This window comes from Salvelinus fontinalis, chromosome 40, assembly GCF_029448725.1.
Source record: "Salvelinus fontinalis isolate EN_2023a chromosome 40, ASM2944872v1, whole genome shotgun sequence".
NCBI classification, from domain to species: Eukaryota; Metazoa; Chordata; class Actinopteri; order Salmoniformes; family Salmonidae; genus Salvelinus; species Salvelinus fontinalis.
Genome location: NC_074704.1, coordinates 2,609,003 through 2,633,977, shown reverse-complemented (window position 1 = coordinate 2,633,977; position 24,975 = coordinate 2,609,003). Strand labels below are relative to the sequence as shown.

The following is a 24,975-nucleotide window of genomic DNA, read 5'->3' as shown; positions in this document are numbered from 1 at the left end:
ACGTCAGATCAGTCTTATCAAACACTTGGGACAGACACACACGCACAAACCGTCTATGATAGTAAATCATTTATTAAATGCACATTATGACCAGCATAAGCATTTAACAGGTACTGCTGCGTGGCTTTCTTTATGATTATATAAATACCTGCTGTAGCGTTCCTCTGAGGCGTCCTGTTATAATAAGTCCTATAGCTACAGTTGCGCTCTAATATATCGGCACTTGATAACGGAGTTCATTGGAGCAGAATGTCCTGTTTCCTCTTTTCAAAACTGGTTGAATGGCATTTTGTTTTAACCCTGTAGGCACCTGCAACTTACCACAGACATAATACATCACACAGTAAACTAATCACCTGCAACTTACCACAGATATAATACATCAGTAAACTAATCACCTGCCTCCAATCAAAAGTAATTCGAACTCTAAATCATTTCCGTTACAAAAAAAGATTGCGGTCTAACTGCAGTTATTCTGAAATTACTACGTCCAAAATACCACAGTCGACTGCACTTACTGCACTGTCAAAAACTGTCATCTATTTTTTGTAAGGGTTAGTCCATTCTATTTATTTTGAAAAAAATTGAAGTGAAAAATCTCAGTTTAGATGTATTTCTTTTCTTGGTCCTGTGCTGTAAATCCAAAACATACATGTGTGAACACCAAAACAAAACCCATGTCAACTAATTCCAGAATCGTCCCGTATATTAGAGCACAGCATGTATGTCCAGGTACAACTATCAGCACAGAACACCTGATGGAACAGAAGAACACCTGACGGAACAGAAGAACATCGCTCACAAGCATTTCCTGGATTCTAGAACAAAGAAGATAGAATAAAAAACTAAGATGTGTCCCAAATGGTCTCCTATACCCTGGTAGAGTCCTATGGGTCCTGGTCTACCTAGTGCACTACTTTTGACCAGAGTCCTATGGGTCCTGGTCTACCTAGTGCACTACTTTTGACCAGAGTCCTATGGGTCCTGGTCTACCTAGTGCACTACTTTTGACCAGAGTCCTATAGGTCCTGGTCTACCTAGTGCACTACTTTTGACCAGAGTCCTATGGGTCCTGGTTTACCTAGTGCACTACTTTTGACCAGAGTCCTATGGGTCCTGGTCTACCTAGTGCACTACTTTTGACCAGAGTCCTATGGGTCCTGGTCTACCTAGTGCACTACTTTTGACCAGAGTCCTATGGGTCCTGGTCTACCTAGTGCACTACTTTTGACCAAAGTCCTATGGGTCCTGGTCTACCTAGTGCACTACTTTTGACCAGAGTCCTATAGGTCCTGGTCTACCTAGTGCACTACTTTTGACCAGAGTCCTATAGGTCCTGGTCTACCTAGTGCACTACTTTTGACCAGAGTCCTATGGGTCCTGGTCTACCTAGTGCACTACTTTTGACCAGAGTCCTATGGGTCCTGGTCTACCTAGTGCACTACTTTTGACCAGAGTCCTATGGGTCCTGGTCTACCTAGTGCACTACTTTTGACCAGAGTCCTATGGGTCCTGGTCTACCTAGTGCACTACTTTTGGCCAGAGTCCTATGGGTCCTGGTCTACCTAGTGCACTACTTTTGACCAGAGTCCTATGGGTCCTGGTCTACCTAGTGCACTACTTTTGACCAGAGTCCTATGGGTCCTGGTCTACCTAGTGCACTACTTTTGACCAGAGTCCTATGGGTCCTGGTCTACCTAGTGCACTACTTTTGACCAGAGTCCTATAGGTCCTGGTCTACCTAGTGCACTACTTTTGACCAGAGTCCTATAGGTCCTGGTCTACCTAGTGCACTACTTTTGACCAGAGTCCTATAGGTCCTGGTCTACCTAGTGCACTACTTTTGACCAGAGTCCTATAGGTCCTGGTCTACCTAGTGCACTACTTTTGACCAGAGTCCTATAGGTCCTGGTCTACCTAGTGCACTACTTTTGACCAGAGTCCTATAGGTCCTGGTCTACCTAGTGCACTACTAGACAAAGAAGCAGATGTCTCCAGCAGCAGAGAAGCAGAAAGGCAAAGAGGTGAGATGTCTTCATATCCCGGCTGGTCGGCTGGTCGGCTGGTCGGCTGGTCGGCTGGTCGACAGAGGGCCATAGTATCAGACTATCTTGAGATCCTTCATGGCAGACTCCAGACTCTGGGAACAGAAGAACATATTTAGACAGCTCTTCATGGCTCACTGCACAACTATTCCACATGTCATGACGACGGCGATAAGGTACAACTACAGTAACTTGTCAGCCTGTGTGTGTGTGTAGTGTGTAGTCTGTTTGTGTAGCGTAGGTCATGTGTGTGTGCGTAGTGTGTGTGTGTGTGTGTAGCGTAGGTAATGTGTGTGTGTGTGTGTAGTGTGTGTGTGTGTAGTGTGTGTAGTGTAGTGTAGTGTGTGTGTGTAGTGGTGTGTAGTGTGTGTAGTGGTGTGTGTGTGTGTATCGTAGGTAATGTGTGTGTGTGTGTGTGTAGTGTAGTGTGTGTGTGTGTAGTGTGTGTAGTGTAGTGTGTGTAGTGTAGTGGTGTGTAGTGTAGTGGTGTGTAGTGTAGTGTGTGTTGTGTGTGTGTGTGTGTGTAGTGTGTGTGTGTGTAGTGTGTGTGTGTAGTGTGTGTGTACCTTGACGTCCCATGTGACCATCCCTCCGTCCATCCCAGTGGTACAGAACTTGGAACACTTACTCTTTCCTCCCTCCAGCACAGAGATCTGACTGGAATACAAAGAGACCGTTAGGAAGGAAGGAAGGAAGGAAGGAGACAGACAGACAGACACTAAGTCATTAGGACCCCCCCCCCCCCCCCAGCCCCAGCCCCAGACAGACACTAAGTCATTAGGACCCCCCCCCCCCCAGCCCCAGACAGACACTAAGTCATTAGGACCCCCCCACCAGCCCACCTGATGCTGTTCTTGTGCAGACTCTCCAGTCCCTGCTCGGTGGTCTCGGACGAGGTCGCTCGGCGGTCCAGGTTCTGGAAGCGTTCCCTGGCGCTGATCCCTCTCTGAGACGTCTGCTTGGGAACGTCCAGCTTCCCGCCGAACGTTACTGAGCCCGCAGCACCGTCATATACAAACAGCACCGGGTAGCAGTCATGGCCCTAGAGAGAGGAGACACAGTGAGACAGACACAGGAGAGAGGAGACACAGTGAGACAGGGAGAGAGGAGACACAGTGAGACAGGGAGAGAGAGAGAGGAGACACAGTGAGACAGGGAGAGAGAGAGAGGAGACACAGTGAGACAGGGAGAGAGAGAGAGTAGACACAGTGAGACAGGGAGAGAGAGAGAGGAGACACAGTGAGACAGGGAGAGAGAGAGAGGAGACACAGTGAGACAGGGAGAGAGAGAGAGGAGACACAGTGAGACAGGGAGAGAGAGAGAGGAGACACAGTGAGACAGGGAGAGAGAGAGAGGAGACACAGTGAGACAGGGAGAGAGAGAGAGGAGACACAGTGAGACAGGGAGAGAGAGAGAGGAGACACAGTGAGACAGGGAGAGAGAGAGAGGAGACACAGTGAGACAGGGAGAGAGAGAGAGGAGACACAGTGAGATAGGGAGAGAGAGAGGAGACACAGTGAGACAGGAGAGAGAGGAGACACAGTGAGACAGGGAGAGAGAGAGAGGAGACACAGTGAGACAGGGAGAGAGAGAGAGGAGACACAGTGAGACAGGAGAGAGAGAGAGAGAGGAGACACAGTGAGACAGGGAGAGAGAGAGAGGGGAGACACAGTGAGACAGGGAGAGAGAGAGAGGAGACACAGTGAGACAGGAGAGAGAGAGGAGACACAGTGAGACAGGAGAGAGAGGAGACAAAGTGAGACAGGAGAGAGAGAGAGAGAGAGGAGACACAGTGAGACAGGAGAGAGAGGAGAGAGACACACACTGAGACAGGGAGAGAGAGAGAGAGAGAGAGGAGACACAGTGAGACAGACACAGGAGAGAGGAGACACAGTGAGACAGACACAGGAGAGAGGAGACACAGTGAGACAGGGAGAGAGAGGAGACACAGTGAGACAGGGAGAGAGAGAGGAGACACAGTGAGACAGGAGAGAGAGGAGACAGTGAGACAGGAGAGAGAGGAGACAGTGAGACAGGAGAGAGAGAGAGAGAGAGAGGAGACACAGTGAGACAGGAGAGAGAGGAGACAGTGAGACAGGAGAGAGAGAGAGAGAGAGAGAGGAGACACAGTGAGACAGGGAGAGAGAGAGAGGAGACACAGTGAGACAGGGAGAGAGAGAGGAGACACAGTGAGACAGGAGAGAGAGGAGAGAGACACACACTGAGACAGGGAGAGAGAGAGAGAGAGGAGACACAGTGAGACAGACACAGGAGAGAGGAGACACAGTGAGACAGGGAGAGAGGAGACACAGTGAGACAGGGAGAGAGAGGAGACACAGTGAGACAGGGAGAGAGAGGAGACACAGTGAGACAGGGAGAGAGAGAGGAGACACAGTGAGACAGGAGAGAGAGGAGACAGTGAGACAGGAGAGAGAGGAGACAGTGAGACAGGAGAGAGAGAGAGAGAGAGAGGAGACACAGTGAGACAGGGAGAGAGAGAGAGGAGACACAGTGAGACAGGAGAGAGAGAGAGAGAGGAGACACTGTGAGACAGGGAGAGAGAGAGGGGAGACACAGTGAGACAGGAGAGAGAGGAGACAAAGTGAGACAGGAGAGAGAGAGAGAGAGAGGAGACACAGTGAGACAGGGAGAGAGAGAGAGGAGACACAGTGAGACAGGGAGAGAGAGAGAGGAGACACAGTGAGACAGGGAGAGAGAGAGAGTAGACACAGTGAGACAGGGAGAGAGAGAGAGGAGACACAGTGAGACAGGGAGAGAGAGAGAGGAGACACAGTGAGACAGGGAGAGAGAGAGAGGAGACACAGTGAGACAGGGAGAGAGAGAGAGGAGACACAGTGAGACAGGGAGAGAGAGAGAGGAGACACAGTGAGACAGGGAGAGAGAGAGAGGAGACACAGTGAGACAGGGAGAGAGAGAGAGGAGACACAGTGAGACAGGGAGAGAGAGAGAGGAGACACAGTGAGACAGGGAGAGAGAGAGAGGAGACACAGTGAGATAGGGAGAGAGAGAGGAGACACAGTGAGACAGGAGAGAGAGGAGACACAGTGAGACAGGGAGAGAGAGAGAGGAGACACAGTGAGACAGGGAGAGAGAGAGAGGAGACACAGTGAGACAGGAGAGAGAGAGAGAGAGGAGACACAGTGAGACAGGGAGAGAGAGAGAGGGGAGACACAGTGAGACAGGGAGAGAGAGAGAGGAGACACAGTGAGACAGGAGAGAGAGAGGAGACACAGTGAGACAGGAGAGAGAGGAGACAAAGTGAGACAGGAGAGAGAGAGAGAGAGAGGAGACACAGTGAGACAGGAGAGAGAGGAGAGAGACACACACTGAGACAGGGAGAGAGAGAGAGAGAGAGAGGAGACACAGTGAGACAGACACAGGAGAGAGGAGACACAGTGAGACAGACACAGGAGAGAGGAGACACAGTGAGACAGGGAGAGAGAGGAGACACAGTGAGACAGGGAGAGAGAGAGGAGACACAGTGAGACAGGAGAGAGAGGAGACAGTGAGACAGGAGAGAGAGGAGACAGTGAGACAGGAGAGAGAGAGAGAGAGAGAGGAGACACAGTGAGACAGGAGAGAGAGGAGACAGTGAGACAGGAGAGAGAGAGAGAGAGAGAGAGGAGACACAGTGAGACAGGGAGAGAGAGAGAGGAGACACAGTGAGACAGGGAGAGAGAGAGGAGACACAGTGAGACAGGAGAGAGAGGAGAGAGACACACACTGAGACAGGGAGAGAGAGAGAGAGAGGAGACACAGTGAGACAGACACAGGAGAGAGGAGACACAGTGAGACAGGGAGAGAGGAGACACAGTGAGACAGGGAGAGAGAGGAGACACAGTGAGACAGGGAGAGAGAGGAGACACAGTGAGACAGGGAGAGAGAGAGGAGACACAGTGAGACAGGAGAGAGAGGAGACAGTGAGACAGGAGAGAGAGGAGACAGTGAGACAGGAGAGAGAGAGAGAGAGAGAGGAGACACAGTGAGACAGGGAGAGAGAGAGAGGAGACACAGTGAGACAGGAGAGAGAGAGAGAGAGGAGACACTGTGAGACAGGGAGAGAGAGAGGGGAGACACAGTGAGACAGGAGAGAGAGGAGACAAAGTGAGACAGGAGAGAGAGAGAGAGAGAGGAGACACAGTGAGACAGGGAGAGAGAGAGAGGAGACACAGTGAGACAGGAGAGAGAGGAGAGAGACACACAGTGAGACAGGAGAGACACACACTGAGACAGGGAGAGAGAGAGAGAGAGGAGACACAGTGAGACAGACACAGGAGAGAGGAGACACAGTGAGACAGGGAGAGAGAGGAGACACAGTGGGACAGGGAGAGAGAGAGAGGAGACACAGTGAGACAGGAGAGAGAGGAGACAAAGTGAGACAGGAGAGAGAGAGAGAGAGAGGAGACACAGTGAGACAGGGAGAGAGAGAGAGGAGACACAGTGAGACAGGAGAGGAGAGAGACACACAGTGAGACAAGAGAGACACACACTGAGACAGGGAGAGAGAGAGAGAGAGGAGACACAGTGAGACAGACACAGGAGAGAGGAGACACAGTGAGACAGACACAGGAGAGAGGAGACACAGTGAGACAGACACAGGAGAGAGGAGACACAGTGAGACAGACACAGGAGAGAGGAGACACAGTGAGACAGACACAGGAGAGAGGAGACACAGTGAGACAGACACAGGGGAGAGAGAGGGGAAGTGTGTGCTGTATTTGAGTGTGTGTGTGTGTGTGTGTACTCACAGCGGCCACCAGGCTGTTTTCAGTGATAAAGCTGACACACAGCAGAGGAAGGGTCTCAGAGCTCAGACTGCTGATCCTAGAATACACACAGAGAGATCAGACTTCTGATCCTAGAATACACACAGAGAGATTAGACTGCTGATACCAGAACACACACAGGGAGATCAGACTGCTGATCCCAGAACACACACAGAGAGATCAGACTGCTGATCCTAGAATACACACAGAGAGATCAGACTGCTGATCCTAGAATACACACAGAGAGATCAGACTGCTGATCCTAGAATACACACAGAGAGATCAGACTGCTGATCCTAGAATACACACAGAGAGATCAGACTGCTGATCCCAGAACACACACAGAGAGATCAGACTGCTGATCCCAGAATACACACAGAGAGATCAGACTGCTGACACCAGAATACACACAGAGAGATCAGACTGCTGATCCCAGAATACACACAGAGGTCAGTGTTCTCTCTCCTTACGTGCTGGTCTTGCCTCCCTCTGCGACCGCCACAGTAGAGTCATGTGACGTCCAGGCCAGGCGGTTCCCGCTGTGGGAGAAACAGACCCCGTGGACCCATCCCCCTCCTGCCCCCTCTCCAGCCCCCCCAGGGAGCCCAGACTCAAACAGCACCTCCCCAAAGGGCATCTTGGACCCCCAGACTGTGGGGCCGGGCTTCTCCTCCACCTCCTTGATGTAGGCTGAGAACACCCTGAGGGAGAGAATTAACTAGACTAGATTAGAGAGGAGAGGTGAATGATTCAAGTGATTTCACTCTTGAAGTATGGTTGAAACATGGTCTCTGACGGTCTCTCTCTCTACTGATGAGGTTGAAACATGGTCTCTGACGGTCTGTCTCTCTACTGATGAGGTTGAAACATGGTCTCTGACGGTCTGTCTCTCTACTGATGAGGTTGAAACATGGTCTCTGACGGTCTGTCTCTCTACTGATGAGGTTGAAACATGGTCTCTGACGGTCTGTCTCTCTACTGATGAGGTTGAAACATGGTCTCTGACGGTCTCTCTCTCTACTGATGAGGTTGAAACATGGTCTCTGACGGTCTGTCTCTCTACTGATGAGGTTGAAACATGGTCTCTGACGGTCTGTCTCTCTACTGATGAGGTTGAAACACGGTCTCTGACGGTCTGTCTCTCTACTGATGAGGTTGAAACATGGTCTCTGACGGTCTCTCTCTCTACTGATGAGGTTGAAACATGGTCTCTGACGGTCTGTCTCTACTGATGAGGTTGAAACATGGTCTCTGACGGTCTCTCTCTCTACTGATGAGGTTGAAACATGGTCTCTGACGGTCTGTCTCTCTACTGAGGAGGTTGAAACATGGTCTCTGACGGTCTGTCTCTACTGATGAGGTTGAAACATGGTCTCTGACGGTCTCTCTCTCTACTGATGAGGTTGAAACATGGTCTCTGACGGTCTGTCTCTCTACTGATGAGGTTGAAACATGGTCTCTGACGGTCTCTCTCTCTACTGATGAGGTTGAAACATGGTCTCTGACGGTCTCTCTCTCTCTACCTGCATTTGAAGTCACAGGATCCAGCCGCCAGCAGCACGTTGTTAGGATGCCAGTCCAGACTGAGGACGGTGGAACGGATCGGCTTCTTGATGTGCTTACAGACCCACCTGGGAATAACAGGGATGAAACGTGGTTGAAGGTACCGTGTAGGACAGGGGACTAGGATACAGCCTGTTACATAGGACAGGGACTAGGATGGAGCCTGTTACATAGGACAGGGACTAGGATACAGCCTGCTACATAGGACAGGGACTAGGATACAGCCTGTTACATAGGACAGGGACTAGGATGCAGCCTGTTACATAGGACAGGGACTAGGATGGAGCCTGTTACATAGGACAGGGACTAGGATACAGCCTGTTACATAGGACAGGGACTAGGATGCAGCCTGTTACATAGGACAGGGACTAGGATGGTATGTAGGATGCAGCCTGTTACATAGGACAGGGACTAGGATACAGCCTGTTACATAGGACAGGGACTAGGATACAGCCTGTTACATAGGACAGGGACTAGGATACAGCCTTTTACATAGGACAGGGACTAGGATACAGCCTGTTACATAGGACAGGGACTAGGATACAGCCTGTTACATAGGACAGGGACTAGGATACAGCCTGTTACATAGGACAGGGACTAGGATCTAGGATACAGCCTGTTACATAGGACAGGGACTAGGATACAGCCTGTTACATAGGACAGGGACTAGGATGGAGCCTGTTACATAGGACAGGGACTAGGATGCAGCCTGTTACATAGGACAGGGACTAGGATACAGCCTGTTACATAGGACAGGGACTAGGATACAGCCTGTTACATAGGACAGGGACTAGGATACAGCCTGTTACATAGGACAGGGACTAGGATACAGCCTGTTACATAGGACAGGGACTAGGATACAGCCTGTTACATAGGACAGGGGGCTAGGATACAGCCTGTTACATAGGACAGGGACTAGGATACAGCCTGTTACATAGGACAGGGACTAGGATACAGCCTGTTACATAGGACAGGGACTAGGATACAGCCTGTTACATAGGACAGGGACTAGGATCTAGGATGCAGCCTGTTACATAGGACAGGGACTAGGATACAGCCTGCTACATAGGACAGGGACTAGGATACAGCCTGTTACATAGGACAGGGACTAGGATGGAGCCTGTTACATAGGACAGGGACTAGGATGCAGCCTGTTACATAGGACAGGGACTAGGATACAGCCTGTTACATAGGACAGGGACTAGGATACAGCCTGTTACATAGGACAGGGACTAGGATACAGCCTGTTACATAGGACAGGGACTAGGATGCAGCCTGTTACATAGGACAGGGACTAGGATCTAGGATACAGCCTGTTACATAGGACAGGGACTAGGATGGTATCTAGGATGCAGCCTGTTACATAGGACAGGGACTAGGATCTAGGATGCAGCCTGTTACATAGAACAGGGACTAGGATGCAGCCTGTTACATAGGACAGGGACTAGGATACAGCCTGTTACATAGGACAGGGACTAGGATACAGCCTGTTACATAGGACAGGGACTAGGATGCAGCCTGTTACATAGGACAGGGACTAGGATGGTATGTAGGATGCAGCCTGTTACATAGGACAGGGACTAGGATGGTATGTAGGATACAGCCTGTTACATAGGACAGGGACTAGGATGGAGCCTGTTACATAGGACAGGGACTAGGATACAGCCTGTTACATAGGACAGGGACTAGGATACAGCCTTTTACATAGGACAGGGACTAGGATACAGCCTGTTACATAGGACAGGGACTAGGATACAGCCTGTTACATAGGACAGGGACTAGGATACAGCCTGTTACATAGGACAGGGACTAGGATCTAGGATACAGCCTGTTACATAGGACAGGGACTAGGATGGAGCCTGTTACATAGGACAGGGACTAGGATACAGCCTGTTACATAGGACAGGGACTAGGATGGAGCCTGTTACATAGGACAGGGACTAGGATCTAGGATACAGCCTGTTACATAGGACAGGGACTAGGATGCAGCCTGTTACATAGGACAGGGACTAGGATACAGCCTGTTACATAGGACAGGGACTAGGATACAGCCTGTTACATAGGACAGGGACTAGGATGCAGCCTGTTACATAGGACAGGGACTAGGATGCAGCCTGTTACATAGGACAGGGACTAGGATGGAGCCTGTTACATAGGACAGGGACTAGGATACAGCCTGTTACATAGGACAGGGACTAGGATACAGCCTGTTACATAGGACAGGGACTAGGATGGAGCCTGTTACATAGGACAGGGACTAGGATACAGCCTGTTACATAGGACAGGGACTAGGATGGAGCCTGTTACATAGGACAGGGACTAGGATGCAGCCTGTTACATAGGACAGGGACTAGGATACAGCCTGTTACATAGGACAGGGACTAGGATGCAGCCTGTTACATAGGACAGGGACTAGGATGGAGCCTGTTACATAGGACAGGGACTAGGATACAGCCTGTTACATAGGACAGGGACTAGGATACAGCCTGTTACATAGGACAGGGACTAGGATGCAGCCTGTTACATAGGACAGGGACTAGGATCTAGGATACAGCCTGTTACATAGGACAGGGACTAGGATGGTATCTAGGATGCAGCCTGTTACATAGAACAGGGACTAGGATGGAGCCTGTTACATAGGACAGGGACTAGGATACAGCCTGTTACATAGGACAGGGACTAGGATACAGCCTGTTACATAGGACAGGGACTAGGATGCAGCCTGTTACATAGGACAGGGACTAGGATCTAGGATACAGCCTGTTACAAAGGACAGGGACTAGGATGGTATCTAGGATGCAGCCTGTTACATAGAACAGGGACTAGGATGGAGCCTGTTACATAGGACAGGGACTAGGATACAGCCTGTTACATAGGACAGGGACTAGGATGGTATCTAGGATGCAGCCTGTTACATAGGACAGGGACTAGGATGCAGCCTGTTACATAGGACAGGGACTAGGATGGTATCTAGGATGCAGCCTGTTACATAGGACAGGGACTAGGATACAGCCTGTTACATAGGACAGGGACTAGGATGCAGCCTGTTACATAGGACAGGGACTAGGATGCAGCCTGTTACATAGGACAGGGACTAGGATACAGCCTGTTACATAGGACAGGGACTAGGATACAGCCTGTTACATAGGACAGGGACTAGGATACAGCCTGTTACATAGGACAGGGACTAGGATACAGCCTGTTACATAGGACAGGGACTAGGATACAGCCTGTTACATAGGACAGGGACTAGGATGGTATCTAGGATACAGCCTGTTACATAGGACAGGGACTAGGATGGAGCCTGTTACATAGGACAGGGACTAGGATACAGCCTGTTACATAGGACAGGGACTAGGATCTAGGATACAGCCTGTTACATAGGACAGGGACTAGGATACAGCCTGTTACATAGGACAGGGACTAGGATACAGCCTGTTACATAGGACAGGGACTAGGATACAGCCTGTTACATAGGACAGGGGACTAGGATACAGCCTGTTACATAGGACAGGGACTAGGATCTAGGATGCAGCCTGTTACATAGGACAGGGACTAGGATGCAGCCTGTTACATAGGACAGGGACTAGGATACAGCCTGTTACATAGGACAGGGACTAGGATGGAGCCTGTTACATAGGACAGGGGACTAGGATACAGCCTGTTACATAGGACAGGGACTAGGATACAGCCTGTTACATAGGACAGGGACTAGGATACAGCCTGTTACATAGGACAGGGACTAGGATGCAGCCTGTTACATAGGACAGGGACTAGGATACAGCCTGTTACATAGGACAGGGACTAGGATACAGCCTGTTACATAGGACAGGGACTAGGATACAGCCTGTTACATAGGACAGGGACTAGGATACAGCCTGTTACATAGGACAGGGACTAGGATACAGCCTGTTACATAGGACAGGGACTAGGATACAGCCTGTTACATAGGACAGGGACTAGGATCTAGGATGCAGCCTGTTACATAGGACAGGGACTAGGATGGTATGTAGGATGCAGCCTGTTACATAGGACAGGGACTAGGATACAGCCTGTTACATAGGACAGGGACTAGGATGGAGCCTGTTACATAGGACAGGGACTAGGATGGAGCCTGTTACATAGGACAGGGACTAGGATACAGCCTGTTACATGGGACAGGGACTAGGATACAGCCTGTTACATAGGACAGGGACTAGGATGCAGCCTGTTACATAGGACAGGGACTAGGATGCAGCCTGTTACATAGGACAGGGACTAGGATACAGCCTGTTACATAGGACAGGGACTAGGATACAGCCTGTTACATAGGACAGGGACTAGGATACAGCCTGTTACATAGGACAGGGACTAGGATACAGCCTGTTACATAGGACAGGGACTAGGATACAGCCTGTTACATAGGACAGGGACTAGGATACAGCCTGTTACATAGGACAGGGACTAGGATACAGCCTGTTACATAGGACAGGGACTAGGATACAGCCTGTTACATAGGACAGGGACTAGGATACAGCCTGTTACATAGGACAGGGGACTAGGATACAGCCTGTTACATAGGACAGGGACTAGGATACAGCCTGTTACATAGGACAGGGACTAGGATGGAGCCTGTTACATAGGACAGGGACTAGGATACAGCCTGTTACATAGGACAGGGACTAGGATACAGCCTGTTACATAGGACAGGGACTAGGATGCAGCCTGTTACATAGGACAGGGGACTAGGATGGTATGTAGGATACAGCCTGTTACATAGGACAGGGACTAGGATGCAGCCTGTTACATAGGACAGGGACTAGGATGCAGCCTGTTACATAGGACAGGGACTAGGATACAGCCTGTTACATAGGACAGGGACTAGGATACAGCCTGTTACATAGGACAGGGACTAGGATCTAGGATACAGCCTGTTACATAGGACAGGGACTAGGATACAGCCTGTTACATAGGACAGGGACTAGGATGCAGCCTGTTACATAGGACAGGGACTAGGATACAGCCTGTTACATAGGACAGGGACTAGGATACAGCCTGTTACATAGGACAGGGACTAGGATGCAGCCTGTTACATAGGACAGGGACTAGGATGCAGCCTGTTACATAGGACAGGGACTAGGATACAGCCTGTTACATAGGACAGGGACTAGGATACAGCCTGTTACATAGGACAGGGACTAGGATGGAGCCTGTTACATAGGACAGGGACTAGGATGGAGCCTGTTACATAGGACAGGGACTAGGATACAGCCTGTTACATAGGACAGGGACTAGGATGGTATGTAGGATGCAGCCTGTTACATAGGACAGGGACTAGGATACAGCCTGTTACATAGGACAGGGACTAGGATGCAGCCTGTTACATAGGACAGGGACTAGGATGCAGCCTGTTACATAGGACAGGGACTAGGATACAGCCTGTTACATAGGACAGGGACTAGGATACAGCCTGTTACATGGGACAGGGACTAGGATGCAGCCTGTTACATAGGACAGGGACTAGGATACAGCCTGTTACATAGGACAGGGACTAGGATACAGCCTGTTACATAGGACAGGGACTAGGATACAGCCTGTTACATAGGACAGGTACTAGGATACAGCCTGTTACATAGGACAGGGACTAGGATACAGCCTGTTACATAGGACAGGGACTAGGATACAGCCTGTTACATAGGACAGGGACTTGGATGCAGCCTGTTACATAGGACAGGGACTAGGATACAGCCTGTTACATAGGACAGGGACTAGGATACAGCCTGTTACATAGGACAGGGACTAGGATGGTATGTAGGATGGAGCCTGTTACATGGGACAGGGGACTAGGATGCAGCCTGTTACATAGGACAGGGACTAGGATACAGCCTGTTACATAGGACAGGGACTAGGATGGAGCCTGTTACATAGGACAGGGACTAGGATACAGCCTGTTACATAGGACAGGGACTAGGATACAGCCTGTTACATAGAACAGGGACTAGGATACAGCCTGTTACATAGGACAGGGACTAGGATACAGCCTGTTACATAGGACAGGGACTAGGATACAGCCTGTTACATAGAACAGGGACTAGGATGGTATGTAGGATACAGCCTGTTACATAGGACAGGGACTAGGATACAGCCTGTTACATAGGACAGGGACTAGGATACAGCCTGTTACATAGGACAGGGACTAGGATGCAGCCTGTTACATGGGACAGGGACTAGGATACAGCCTGTTACATAGGACAGGGACTAGGATGCAGCCTGTTACATAGGACAGGGGACTAGGATACAGCCTGTTACATAGGACAGGGACTAGGATACAGCCTGTTACATAGGACAGGGACTAGGATGCAGCCTGTTACATAGGACAGGGACTAGGATGGAGCCTGTTACATAGGACAGGGACTAGGATACAGCCTGTTACATAGGACAGGGACTAGGATACAGCCTGTTACATAGGACAGGGACTAGGATACAGCCTGTTACATAGGACAGGGACTAGGATGGAGCCTGTTACATAGGACAGGGACTAGGATACAGCCTGTTACATAGGACAGGGACTAGGATACAGCCTGTTACATAGGACAGGGACTAGGATGGAGCCTGTTACATAGGACAGGGACTAGGATACAGCCTGTTACATAGGACAGGGGACTAGGATACAGCCTGTTACATAGGACAGGGACTAGGATACAGCCTGTTACATAGGACAGGGACTAGGATGGTATGTAGGATGGAGCCTGTTACATAGGACAGGGACTAGGATCTAGGATGGAGCCTGTTACATAGGACAGGGACTAGGATGGTATGTAGGATGCAGCCTGTTACATAGGACAGGGACTAGGATGCAGCCTGTTACATAGGACAGGGACTAGGATACAGCCTGTTACATAGGACAGGGACTAGGATACAGCCTGTTACATAGGACAGGGACTAGGATACAGCCTGTTACATAGGACAGGGGACTAGGATCTAGGATGCAGCCTGTTACATAGGACAGGGACTAGGATACAGCCTGTTACATAGGACAGGGACTAGGATACAGCCTGTTACATGGGACAGGGACTAGGATACAGCCTGTTACATAGGACAGGGACTAGGATACAGCCTGTTACATAGGACAGGGACTAGGATACAGCCTGTTACATAGGACAGGGACTAGGATGCAGCCTGTTACATAGGACAGGGACTAGGATACAGCCTGTTACATAGGACAGGGACTAGGATGGAGCCTGTTACATAGGACAGGGACTAGGATACAGCCTGTTACATAGGACAGTGACTAGGATACAGCCTGTTACATAGGACAGGGACTAGGATGCAGCCTGTTACATAGGACAGGGACTAGGATACAGCCTGTTACATAGGACAGGGACTAGGATGCAGCCTGTTACATAGGACAGGGACTAGGATACAGCCTGTTACATAGGACAGGGACTAGGATACAGCCTGTTACATAGGACAGGGACTAGGATACAGCCTGTTACATAGGACAGGGACTAGGATGCAGCCTGTTACATAGGACAGGGACTAGGATGCAGCCTGTTACATAGGACAGGGACTAGGATGCAGCCTGTTACATAGGACAGGGACTAGGATGCAGCCTGTTACATAGGACAGGGGACTAGGATACAGCCTGTTACATAGGACAGGGACTAGGATGGTATGTAGGATGCAGCCTGTTACATAGGACAGGGGACTAGGATCTAGGATGGAGCCTGTTACATAGGACAGGGACTAGGATGGTATGTAGGATACAGCCTGTTACATAGGACAGGGACTAGGATACAGCCTGTTACATAGGACAGGGACTAGGATACAGCCTGTTACATAGGACAGGGACTAGGATACAGCCTGTTACATAGGACAGGGACTAGGATCTAGGATGCAGCCTGTTACATAGGACAGGGACTAGGATACAGCCTGTTACATAGGACAGGGACTAGGATACAGCCTGTTACATAGGACAGGGACTAGGATACAGCCTGTTACATAGGACAGGGACTAGGATGGTATGTAGGATACAGCCTGTTACATAGGACAGGGACTAGGATGGTATGTAGGATACAGCCTGTTACATAGGACAGGGACTAGGATACAGCCTGTTACATAGGACAGGGACTAGGATGGTATGTAGGATACAGCCTGTTACATAGGACAGGGACTAGGATGCAGCCTGTTACATAGGACAGGGGACTAGGATGGAGCCTGTTACATAGGACAGGGACTAGGATACAGCCTGTTACATAGGACAGGGACTAGGATCTAGGATGGAGCCTGTTACATAGGACAGGGACTAGGATGGTATGTAGGATACAGCCTGTTACATAGGACAGGGACTAGGATGCAGCCTGTTACATAGGACAGGGACTAGGATGCAGCCTGTTACATAGGACAGGGACTAGGATACAGCCTGTTACATAGGACAGGGACTAGGATCTAGGATGCAGCCTGTTACATAGGACAGGGGACTAGGATGGAGCCTGTTACATAGGACAGGGACTAGGATGCAGCCTGTTACATAGGACAGGGACTAGGATACAGCCTGTTACATAGGACAGGGACTAGGATACAGCCTGTTACATAGGACAGGGACTAGGATGCAGCCTGTTACATAGGACAGGGACTAGGATACAGCCTGTTACATAGGACAGGGACTAGGATGCAGCCTGTTACATAGGACAGGGACTAGGATACAGCCTGTTACATAGGACAGGGACTAGGATACAGCCTGTTACATAGGACAGGGACTAGGATGGTATGTAGGATACAGCCTGTTACATAGGACAGGGACTAGGATACAGCCTGTTACATAGGACAGGGACTAGGATACAGCCTGTTACATAGGACAGGGACTAGGATACAGCCTGTTACATAGGACAGGGACTAGGATGCAGCCTGTTACATAGGACAGGGACTAGGATACAGCCTGTTACATAGGACAGGGACTAGGATACAGCCTGTTACATAGGACAGGGACTAGGATGGTATGTAGGATACAGCCTGTTACATAGGACAGGGACTAGGATACAGCCTGTTACATAGGACAGGGACTAGGATGGAGCCTGTTACATAGGACAGGGACTAGGATACAGCCTGTTACATAGGACAGGGACTAGGATGGAGCCTGTTACATAGGACAGGGACTAGGATACAGCCTGTTACATAGGACAGGGACTAGGATACAGCCTGTTACATAGGACAGGGACTAGGATACAGCCTGTTACATAGGACAGGGACTAGGATACAGCCTGTTACATAGGACAGGGACTAGGATGGAGCCTGTTACATAGGACAGGGACTAGGATGGAGCCTGTTACATAGGACAGGGACTAGGATACAGCCTGTTACATAGGACAGGGACTAGGATACAGCCTGTTACATAGGACAGGGACTAGGATACAGCCTGTTACATAGGACAGGGACTAGGATACAGCCTGTTACATAGGACAGGGACTAGGATACAGCCTGTTACATGGGACAGGGACTAGGATACAGCCTGTTACATAGGACAGGGACTAGGATGCAGCCTGTTACATAGGACAGGGACTAGGATACAGCCTGTTACATAGGACAGGGACTAGGATACAGCCTGTTACATAGGACAGGGACTAGGATGCAGCCTGTTACATAGGACAGGGACTAGGATCTAGGATGCAGCCTGTTACATAGGACAGGGACTAGGATGGTATGTAGGATACAGCCTGTTACATAGGACAGGGACTAGGATGCAGCCTGTTACATAGGACAGGGACTAGGATACAGCCTGTTACATAGGACAGGGACTAGGATACAGCCTGTTACATAGGACAGGGACTAGGATGCAGCCTGTTACATAGGACAGGGACTAGGATACAGCCTGTTACATAGGACAGGGACTAGGATACAGCCTGTTACATAGGACAGGGACTAGGATACAGCCTGTTACATAGGACAGGGACTAGGATACAGCCTGTTACATAGGACAGGGACTAGGATGCAGCCTGTTACATAGGACAGGGACTAGGATACAGCCTGTTACATAGGACAGGGACTAGGATGCAGCCTGTTACATAGGACAGGGACTAGGATACAGCCTGTTACATAGGACAGGGACTAGGATGGTATGTAGGATACAGCCTGTTACATAGGACAGGGAACAAGGCTGAAACCCAGGCAGTTTCTCTATAACAGATATAGTTAAAGCCAGTCCTGTCTAGTCCTCACCAGTCATTCTCCTGTTCTCTATAACAGATATAGTTAAAGCCAGTCCTGTCTAGTCCTCACCAGTCATTCTCCTGTTCTCTATAACAGATATAGTTAAAGCCAGTCCTGTCTAGTCCTCACCAGTCATTCTCCTGTTCTCTATAACAGATATAGTTAAAGCCAGTCCTGTCTAGTCCTCACCAGTCATTCTCCTGTTCTCTATAACAGATATAGTTAAAGCCAGTCCTGTCTAGTCCTCACCAGTCATTCTCCTGTTCTCTATAGCAGATATAGTTAAAGCCAGTCCTGTCTAGTCCTCACCAGTCATTCTCCTGTTCGAAGTAGCAGATGGATATGAGGCGTGATCCGCTGCCCACAGCAAACTTGTTCTCCCTGGGAGACCAGCTGACACAGCGAGCAGCCCGGTTGATACGGAGGATGACCAGCGTGGGCTTCCAGACCTCCCCTTTCAGAGACCAGACGTACGCGTTACGATCCGTCCCACAGGTCACGATACGGTTACTGTCTGGAGCCCAGTCTATACCTGGAGAGATGGGAGGATATAGAGTTACTGTCTGGAGCCCAGTCTATACCTGGAGAGATGGGAGGATATAGAGTTACTGTCTGGAGCCCAGTCTATACCTGGAGAGATGGGAGGATATAGAGTTACTGTCTGGAGCCCAGTCTATACCTGGAGAGATGGGAGGATATAGAGTTACTGTCTGGAGCCCAGTCTATACCTGGAGAGATGGGAGGATATAGAGTTACTGTCTGGAGCCCAGTCTATACCTGGAGAGATGGGAGGATATAGAGTTACTGTCTGGAGCCCAGTCTATACCTGGAGAGATGGGAGGATATAGAGTTACTGTCTGGAGCCCAGTCTATACCTGGAGAGATGGGGACATAGAGTTACTGTCTGGAGCCCAGTCTATACCTGGAGAGATGGGAGGATATAGAGTTACTGTCTGGAGCCCAGTCTATACCTGGAGAGATGGGAGGATATAGAGTTACTGTCTGGAGCCCAGTCTATACCTGGAGAGATGGGAGGATATAGAGTTACTGTCTGGAGCCCAGTCTATACCTGGAGAGATGGGAGGATATAGAGTTACTGTCTGGAGCCCAGTCTATACCTGGAGAGATGGGAGGGGCATATAGAGTTACTGTCTGGAGCCCAGTCTATACCTGGAGAGATGGGAGGATATAGAGTTACTGTCTGGAGCCCAGTCTATACCTGGAGAGATGGGAGGATAGAGTTACTGTCTGGAGCCCAGTCTATACCTGGAGAGATGGGAGGATAGAGTTACTGTCTGGAGCCCAGTCTATACCTGGAGAGATGGGAGGATATAGAGTTACTGTCTGGAGCCCAGTCTATACCTGGAGAGATGGGAGGATATAGAGTTACTGTCTGGAGCCCAGTCTATACCTGGAGAGATGGGGGGGGGGGGGGGGGACGACATAGAGTTACTGTCTGGAGCCCAGTCTATACCTGGAGAGATGGGGGGGGGGGGACATAGAGTTACTGTCTGGGAGGGGGGGGACATATAGAGTACTGTCTGGGAGGGGGGGACATATAGAGTTACTGTCTGGGAGGGGGGGGACATATAGAGTTACTGTCTGGGAGGGGGGGGGGACATAGAATTACTGTCTGGGAGGGGGGGGGGACATATAGAGTTACTGTCTGGGAGGGGGGGGGGACATATAGAGTTACTGTCTGGGAGGGGGGGGGTCATATAGAGTTACTGTCTGGGAGGGGGGGGGGACATAGAGTTACTGTCTGGGAGGGGGGGGGGACATATAGAGTTACTGTCTGGGAGGGGGGGGGGGACATATATAGAGTTACTGTCTGGGAGGGGGGGACATATAGAGTTACTGTCTGGGAGGGGGGGGGACATATAGAGTTACTGTCTGGGAGGGGGGGGGACATATAGAGTTACTGTCTGGGAGGGGGAGGGGAGGGGATATATAGAGTTACTGTCTGGGAGGGGGAGGGGGGGGACATATAGAGTTACTGTCTGGGAGGGGGGACATATATAGAGTTACTGTCTGTCATATAGAGGGAGAACAGGGCCAGAAACAAGAACTCTCTAATACATGCTTCTGAAACGTGTCTCACCTGTGACCTGTCCGTTGTGCTCCTTCAGTTCATGTATCTTGGTCCACTTGGTCCCATCCTTCTTATAGATGTGGACATCATGGTTGTTGGGACACAGAGCAATCTCTACAGGGAGATATCACAATATATCATCAGATCAATCTCTACAGGGAGATATCACACTATATATATCAGATCAATCTCTACATGGAGATATCACACTATATATATCAGATCAATCTCTACAGGGAGATATCACACTATATATATCAGATCAATCTCTACATGGAGATATCACACTATATATATCATCAGATCAATCTCTACAGGGAGATATCACACTATATATATCATCAGATCAATCTCTACAGGGAGATATCACACTATATATATCATCAGATCAATCTCTACAGGGAGATATCACACTATATATATCATCAGATCAATCTCTACAGGGAGATATCACACTATATATATCATCAGATCAATCTCTACAGGGAGATATCACACTATATATATCAGATCAATCTCTACAGGGAGATATCACACTATATATATCAGATCAATCTCTACAGGGAGATATCACACTATATATATCAGATCAATTTCTACAGGGAGATATCACTATATATATCATCAGATCAATCTCTACAGGGAGATATCACACTATATATATCAGATCAATCTCTACAGGGAGATATCACACTATTTATCATCAGATCAATTTCTACAGGGAGATATCACTATATATATCATCAGATCAATCTCTACAGGGAGATATCACACTATATATATCATCAGATCAATCTCTACAGGGAGAGAATACATTATATATATCATCAGATCAATCTCTACAGGGAGATATCACAATATATATATCATCAGATCAATCTCTACAGGGAGATATCACTCTATATATATCATCAGATCAATCTCTACAGGGAGATATCACACTATATATCAGATCAATCTCTACAGGGAGATATCACACTATATATATCATCAGATCAATCTCTACAGGGAGATATCACACTATATATATCATCAGATCAATCTCTACAGGGAGATATCACACTATATATCATCAGATCAATCTCTACAGGGAGATATCACACTATATATATCATCAGATCAATCTCTACAGGGAGATTTCACTCTATATATATCATCAGATCAATCTCTACAGGGAGATATCACAATATATATATCATCAGATCAATCTCTACAGGGAGATATCACAATATATATATCAGAGGGCTGTTGGTTCGTGTGAGTGAGTGTGAGTGGTAGTGTGAGGGAGTGAGTGAGTGTGTTAGTGAGTGAGGGAGTGTGAGTGAGTGGTAGTGTGAGGGAGTGTGTTTGTGTGTTTGCAACAGTATAGCGTGGGAAGCAAGGTCACACTCCTCTCTCAGCATCTATGTGTGTGTCTCTGTCTGTGTCTCTCTGTCGACGTCTCTCAGCGTGTCTGTCTGCCTCTCAGTGCTTTTCTCTCGTGTCTGTCTGCGTCTGTGTCTCCGTGCCTCTCAGTGCGTTTCTCTCGTGTCTGTCTGCGTCTGCGTCTCAGTGCGTTTCTCTCGTGTCTGTCTGCGTCTGCGTCTCAGTGCGTTTCTCTCGTGTCTGTCTGCGTCTGCGTCTCAGTGCGTTTCTCTCGTGTCTGTCTGCCTCTGCGTCTCAGTGCGTTTCTCTCGTGTCTGTCTGCGTCTGTGTCTCCGTGCCTCTCAGTGCGTTTCTCTCGTGTCTGTCTGCGTCTGTGTCTCCGGGCCTCTCAGTGCGTTTCTCTCGTGTCTGTCTGCGTCTGCGTCTCAGTGCGTTTCTCTCGTGTCTGTCTGCGTCTGCGTCTCAGTGCGTTTCTCTCGTGTCTGTCTGCGTCTGTGTCTCAGTGCCTCTCAGTGCGTTTCTCTCGTGTCTGTCTGCGTCTGTGTCTCCGGGCCTCTCAGTGCGTTTCTCTCGTGTCTGTCTGCGTCTGCGTCTCAGTGCGTTTCTCTCGTGTCTGTCTGCGTCTGCGTCTCAGTGCGTTTCTCTCGTGTCTGTCTGCGTCTGTGTCTCCGGGCCTCTCAGTGCGTTTCTCTCGTGTCTGTCTGCGTCTGCGTCTCAGTGCGTTTCTCTCGTGTCTGTCTGCGTCTGCGTCTCAGTGCGTTTCTCTCGTGTCTGTCTGCGTCTGTGTCTCAGTGCGTTTCTCTCGTGTCTGTCTGCGTCTGCGTCTCAGTGCGTTTCTCTCGTGTCTGTCTGCGTCTGCGTCTCAGTGCGTTTCTCTCGTGTCTGTCTGCGTCTGTGTCTCCGTGCCTCTCAGTGCGTTTCTCTCGTGTCTGTCTGCGTCTGTGTCTCCGGGCCTCTCAGTGCGTTTCTCTCGTGTTTCTCTCGTGTCAGAGTTGAAAGCGTCCGTTCACCTCCTGTTCCTGTATGTATGACTCACACACGCTGTGGTTGTGGTTGCGGTTGTGCGTGCGCGCGTGTGTGTGTGTGTGTGTGCGCGTGCTCTGCCCAGACCATCCACTTTGAGCAGAAACCCAAGACTCAGATCGAAACAAACCAAATATGGAGTTAGTTTCCTCTGTAGAACACTGAGACATTTCTCTACTGAGAGACCCAGTGTGTGAACACCCCCCCCCCCCCCCTCTCTCTCTACAACAGGAAATACCTCCAGCCACATGGGAGCCAATCACAGTCCTCCGTCAGACTCACTCAACTTAAGCCTGTTTTTGTTTTTTAACTTGGATCAATGTCAGTTAGTTTGGCGCGTGTGTGTGTGTGTGTGTGTGTTTCAATAGGTTGTCTATCTGTAATGAAAGTCAAATTAACTTCACTACAACTCAGCTTTGTGAGTCTGTTCAACACCATCCGAGTTGGATTTCCACTAGTGAATCTACTTCTGTAGGGAGGAAGTCCTATTGACCAATCAGAGAGGGTGTTCTACTCACGGGTCCGGTCCTTGTTCCAGGAGTGGCAGCTGATTGGCTCGAGCAGGAAGCTGTGGTAAGCCATAGCCAATCGGGACAATGCAGAACCAGAAAGTGAGATGAGCGAGAGGCTCCTGTAGTTCCTGTTGAATCAAAAGAATATTTTTTGCACTAAACTGCAACGTCACACACACTTTAAATGGTCCTAAAATCACTGTCTAACTGAAAACCTCAGAGAGACAGAGAGACAGAGAGAGAGAGAGAGAGAGAGAGAGACTGACAGAGAGTCAGAGATACAGACATAGTCAGGTCTAGGCTGTGTTAGACTGAGGAATGCCCCCGTGGCATGAAATGAACGATACAGGTCACACACTGTATATAACACCAACACATTACATCAACGTAGCCTTGTAATACAGGAACTTGTCTGTTTAAAGTGGTCTGTCACGGCTACGTCTTCAATAAGGCATGTTGACTCCACACAGAACAGCGGTGTCACTACAGCTATACAGCAGGAACAAAGTCCCTCCAGCTGCGGCCTCTCTCTACTGTAACGACCCTGGGTTTATACGCGGATATCGACTCTGCCGCTGGAGCTTTTGCGCCACAGTCGATAGCGCGCTGGACTTCGGGCTAGAAGGTCGAGGGTTCGAGGCCTGCTTCCTGCCTGTTTCATTACACTACTGTTGAAAACGTGTCACCTTAGTAACTTCTCCTCGTAGTTTCCATTGTTTTGCGTTGTAAAAAGAAGGTTTCTGCCTGGTTGTGTGTTTATCAGTAGATCCACCCAGACATGTCTGGACATGACCGGTCGGTCGAGAGAACACTCTACTTACCCTGAGGGATGATACGGAAGGAGAGATGAATGGAGAGAACAGCTCGCGGACTCTGGCCAGTCGACGCGAACGCTACCGACAGAGTGACGGAGAGAGAGAGAGAGAACAGACACTTCTGTAGACGAGAAGGAGGTAGAAAAACTTGCTTCCGCAAAAAGAGGAACAGAGGGAGGGGTGAGGCCAGGGTGGGCGGGCAGGAAGGGAGGGAGGGGTGAGGCCGGGGGAGGGAAAACAAACTTCTGCAAAAAAGAGACGGGGCTGAAGGGAGCGGTAGAGGAAGAACTTGCTTCTGCAAAAAAAAGCAGGGGGGAATAGAGACTTCTGCAAAAAGAGAAGTTGAAAAGACTTGCTTCTACAGAGAGGAAGATAGAAAATTCACATCTGCAACAGAAAAGGGAGGGAGCGTTGGGGTCGACTAGGGGCTTAGTCTGCCTCCTCCACACAAACTAACAGACAGAGACAGAAAACAGACTGGCTTAGTCTGCCTCCTCCACACAAACTAACAGACAGAGACAGAAAACAGACTGGCTTAGTCTGCTCCTCCACACAAACTAACAGACAGAGACAGAAAACAGACTGGCT

At 49.4% G+C, this 24,975-nt stretch overlaps 1 protein-coding gene across 4 annotated transcripts; it reads right to left on the bottom strand.

Annotated features, from left to right (window-relative positions):
• Positions 1–54: 54 nt before the first annotated feature.
• Positions 55–24,557, bottom strand: arpc1b (actin related protein 2/3 complex, subunit 1B). 4 transcript variants are annotated; one of them, XR_008757055.1, is made up of 11 exons: positions 24,394–24,557; positions 23,579–23,700; positions 20,682–20,786; positions 18,890–19,112; positions 8,356–8,463; positions 7,303–7,533; positions 6,815–6,890; positions 2,888–3,087; positions 2,612–2,702; positions 357–2,140; positions 55–310 (listed from the first exon to the last, which is right to left on the bottom strand). XR_008757055.1 is itself a non-coding variant. In XM_055907198.1 (10 exons), exons 2-10 carry the CDS (start codon positions 23,640–23,642, stop codon positions 2,102–2,104), a joined length of 1,137 nt encoding a protein of 378 aa, XP_055763173.1. In that variant the 5' UTR covers positions 23,643–23,700; positions 24,394–24,557; the 3' UTR covers positions 55–2,101. The 4 variants fall into 4 exon arrangements, 1 of the variants encoding a protein (XP_055763173.1); XR_008757056.1 differs by having other exon boundaries at positions 55–356; positions 399–2,140; XR_008757054.1 differs by having other exon boundaries at positions 55–1,213; positions 1,258–2,140.
• Positions 24,558–24,975: the final 418 nt, after the last annotated feature.

Coding starts and splice junctions, on each gene's coding strand:
- arpc1b (XM_055907198.1), bottom strand. CDS start 23,642: ATGGCTTACCACAGCTTCCTGCTCGAGCCAATCAGCTGCCACTCCTGG. Junction 20,787..23,578: donor CTGGAACAAGGACCGGACCC/GTGAGTAGAACA, acceptor ATCTCCCTGTAG/AGATTGCTCTGTGTCCCAAC. Junction 2,703..2,887: donor CTGCACAAGAACAGCATCAG/GTGGGCTGGTGG, acceptor TTTGTATTCCAG/TCAGATCTCTGTGCTGGAGG.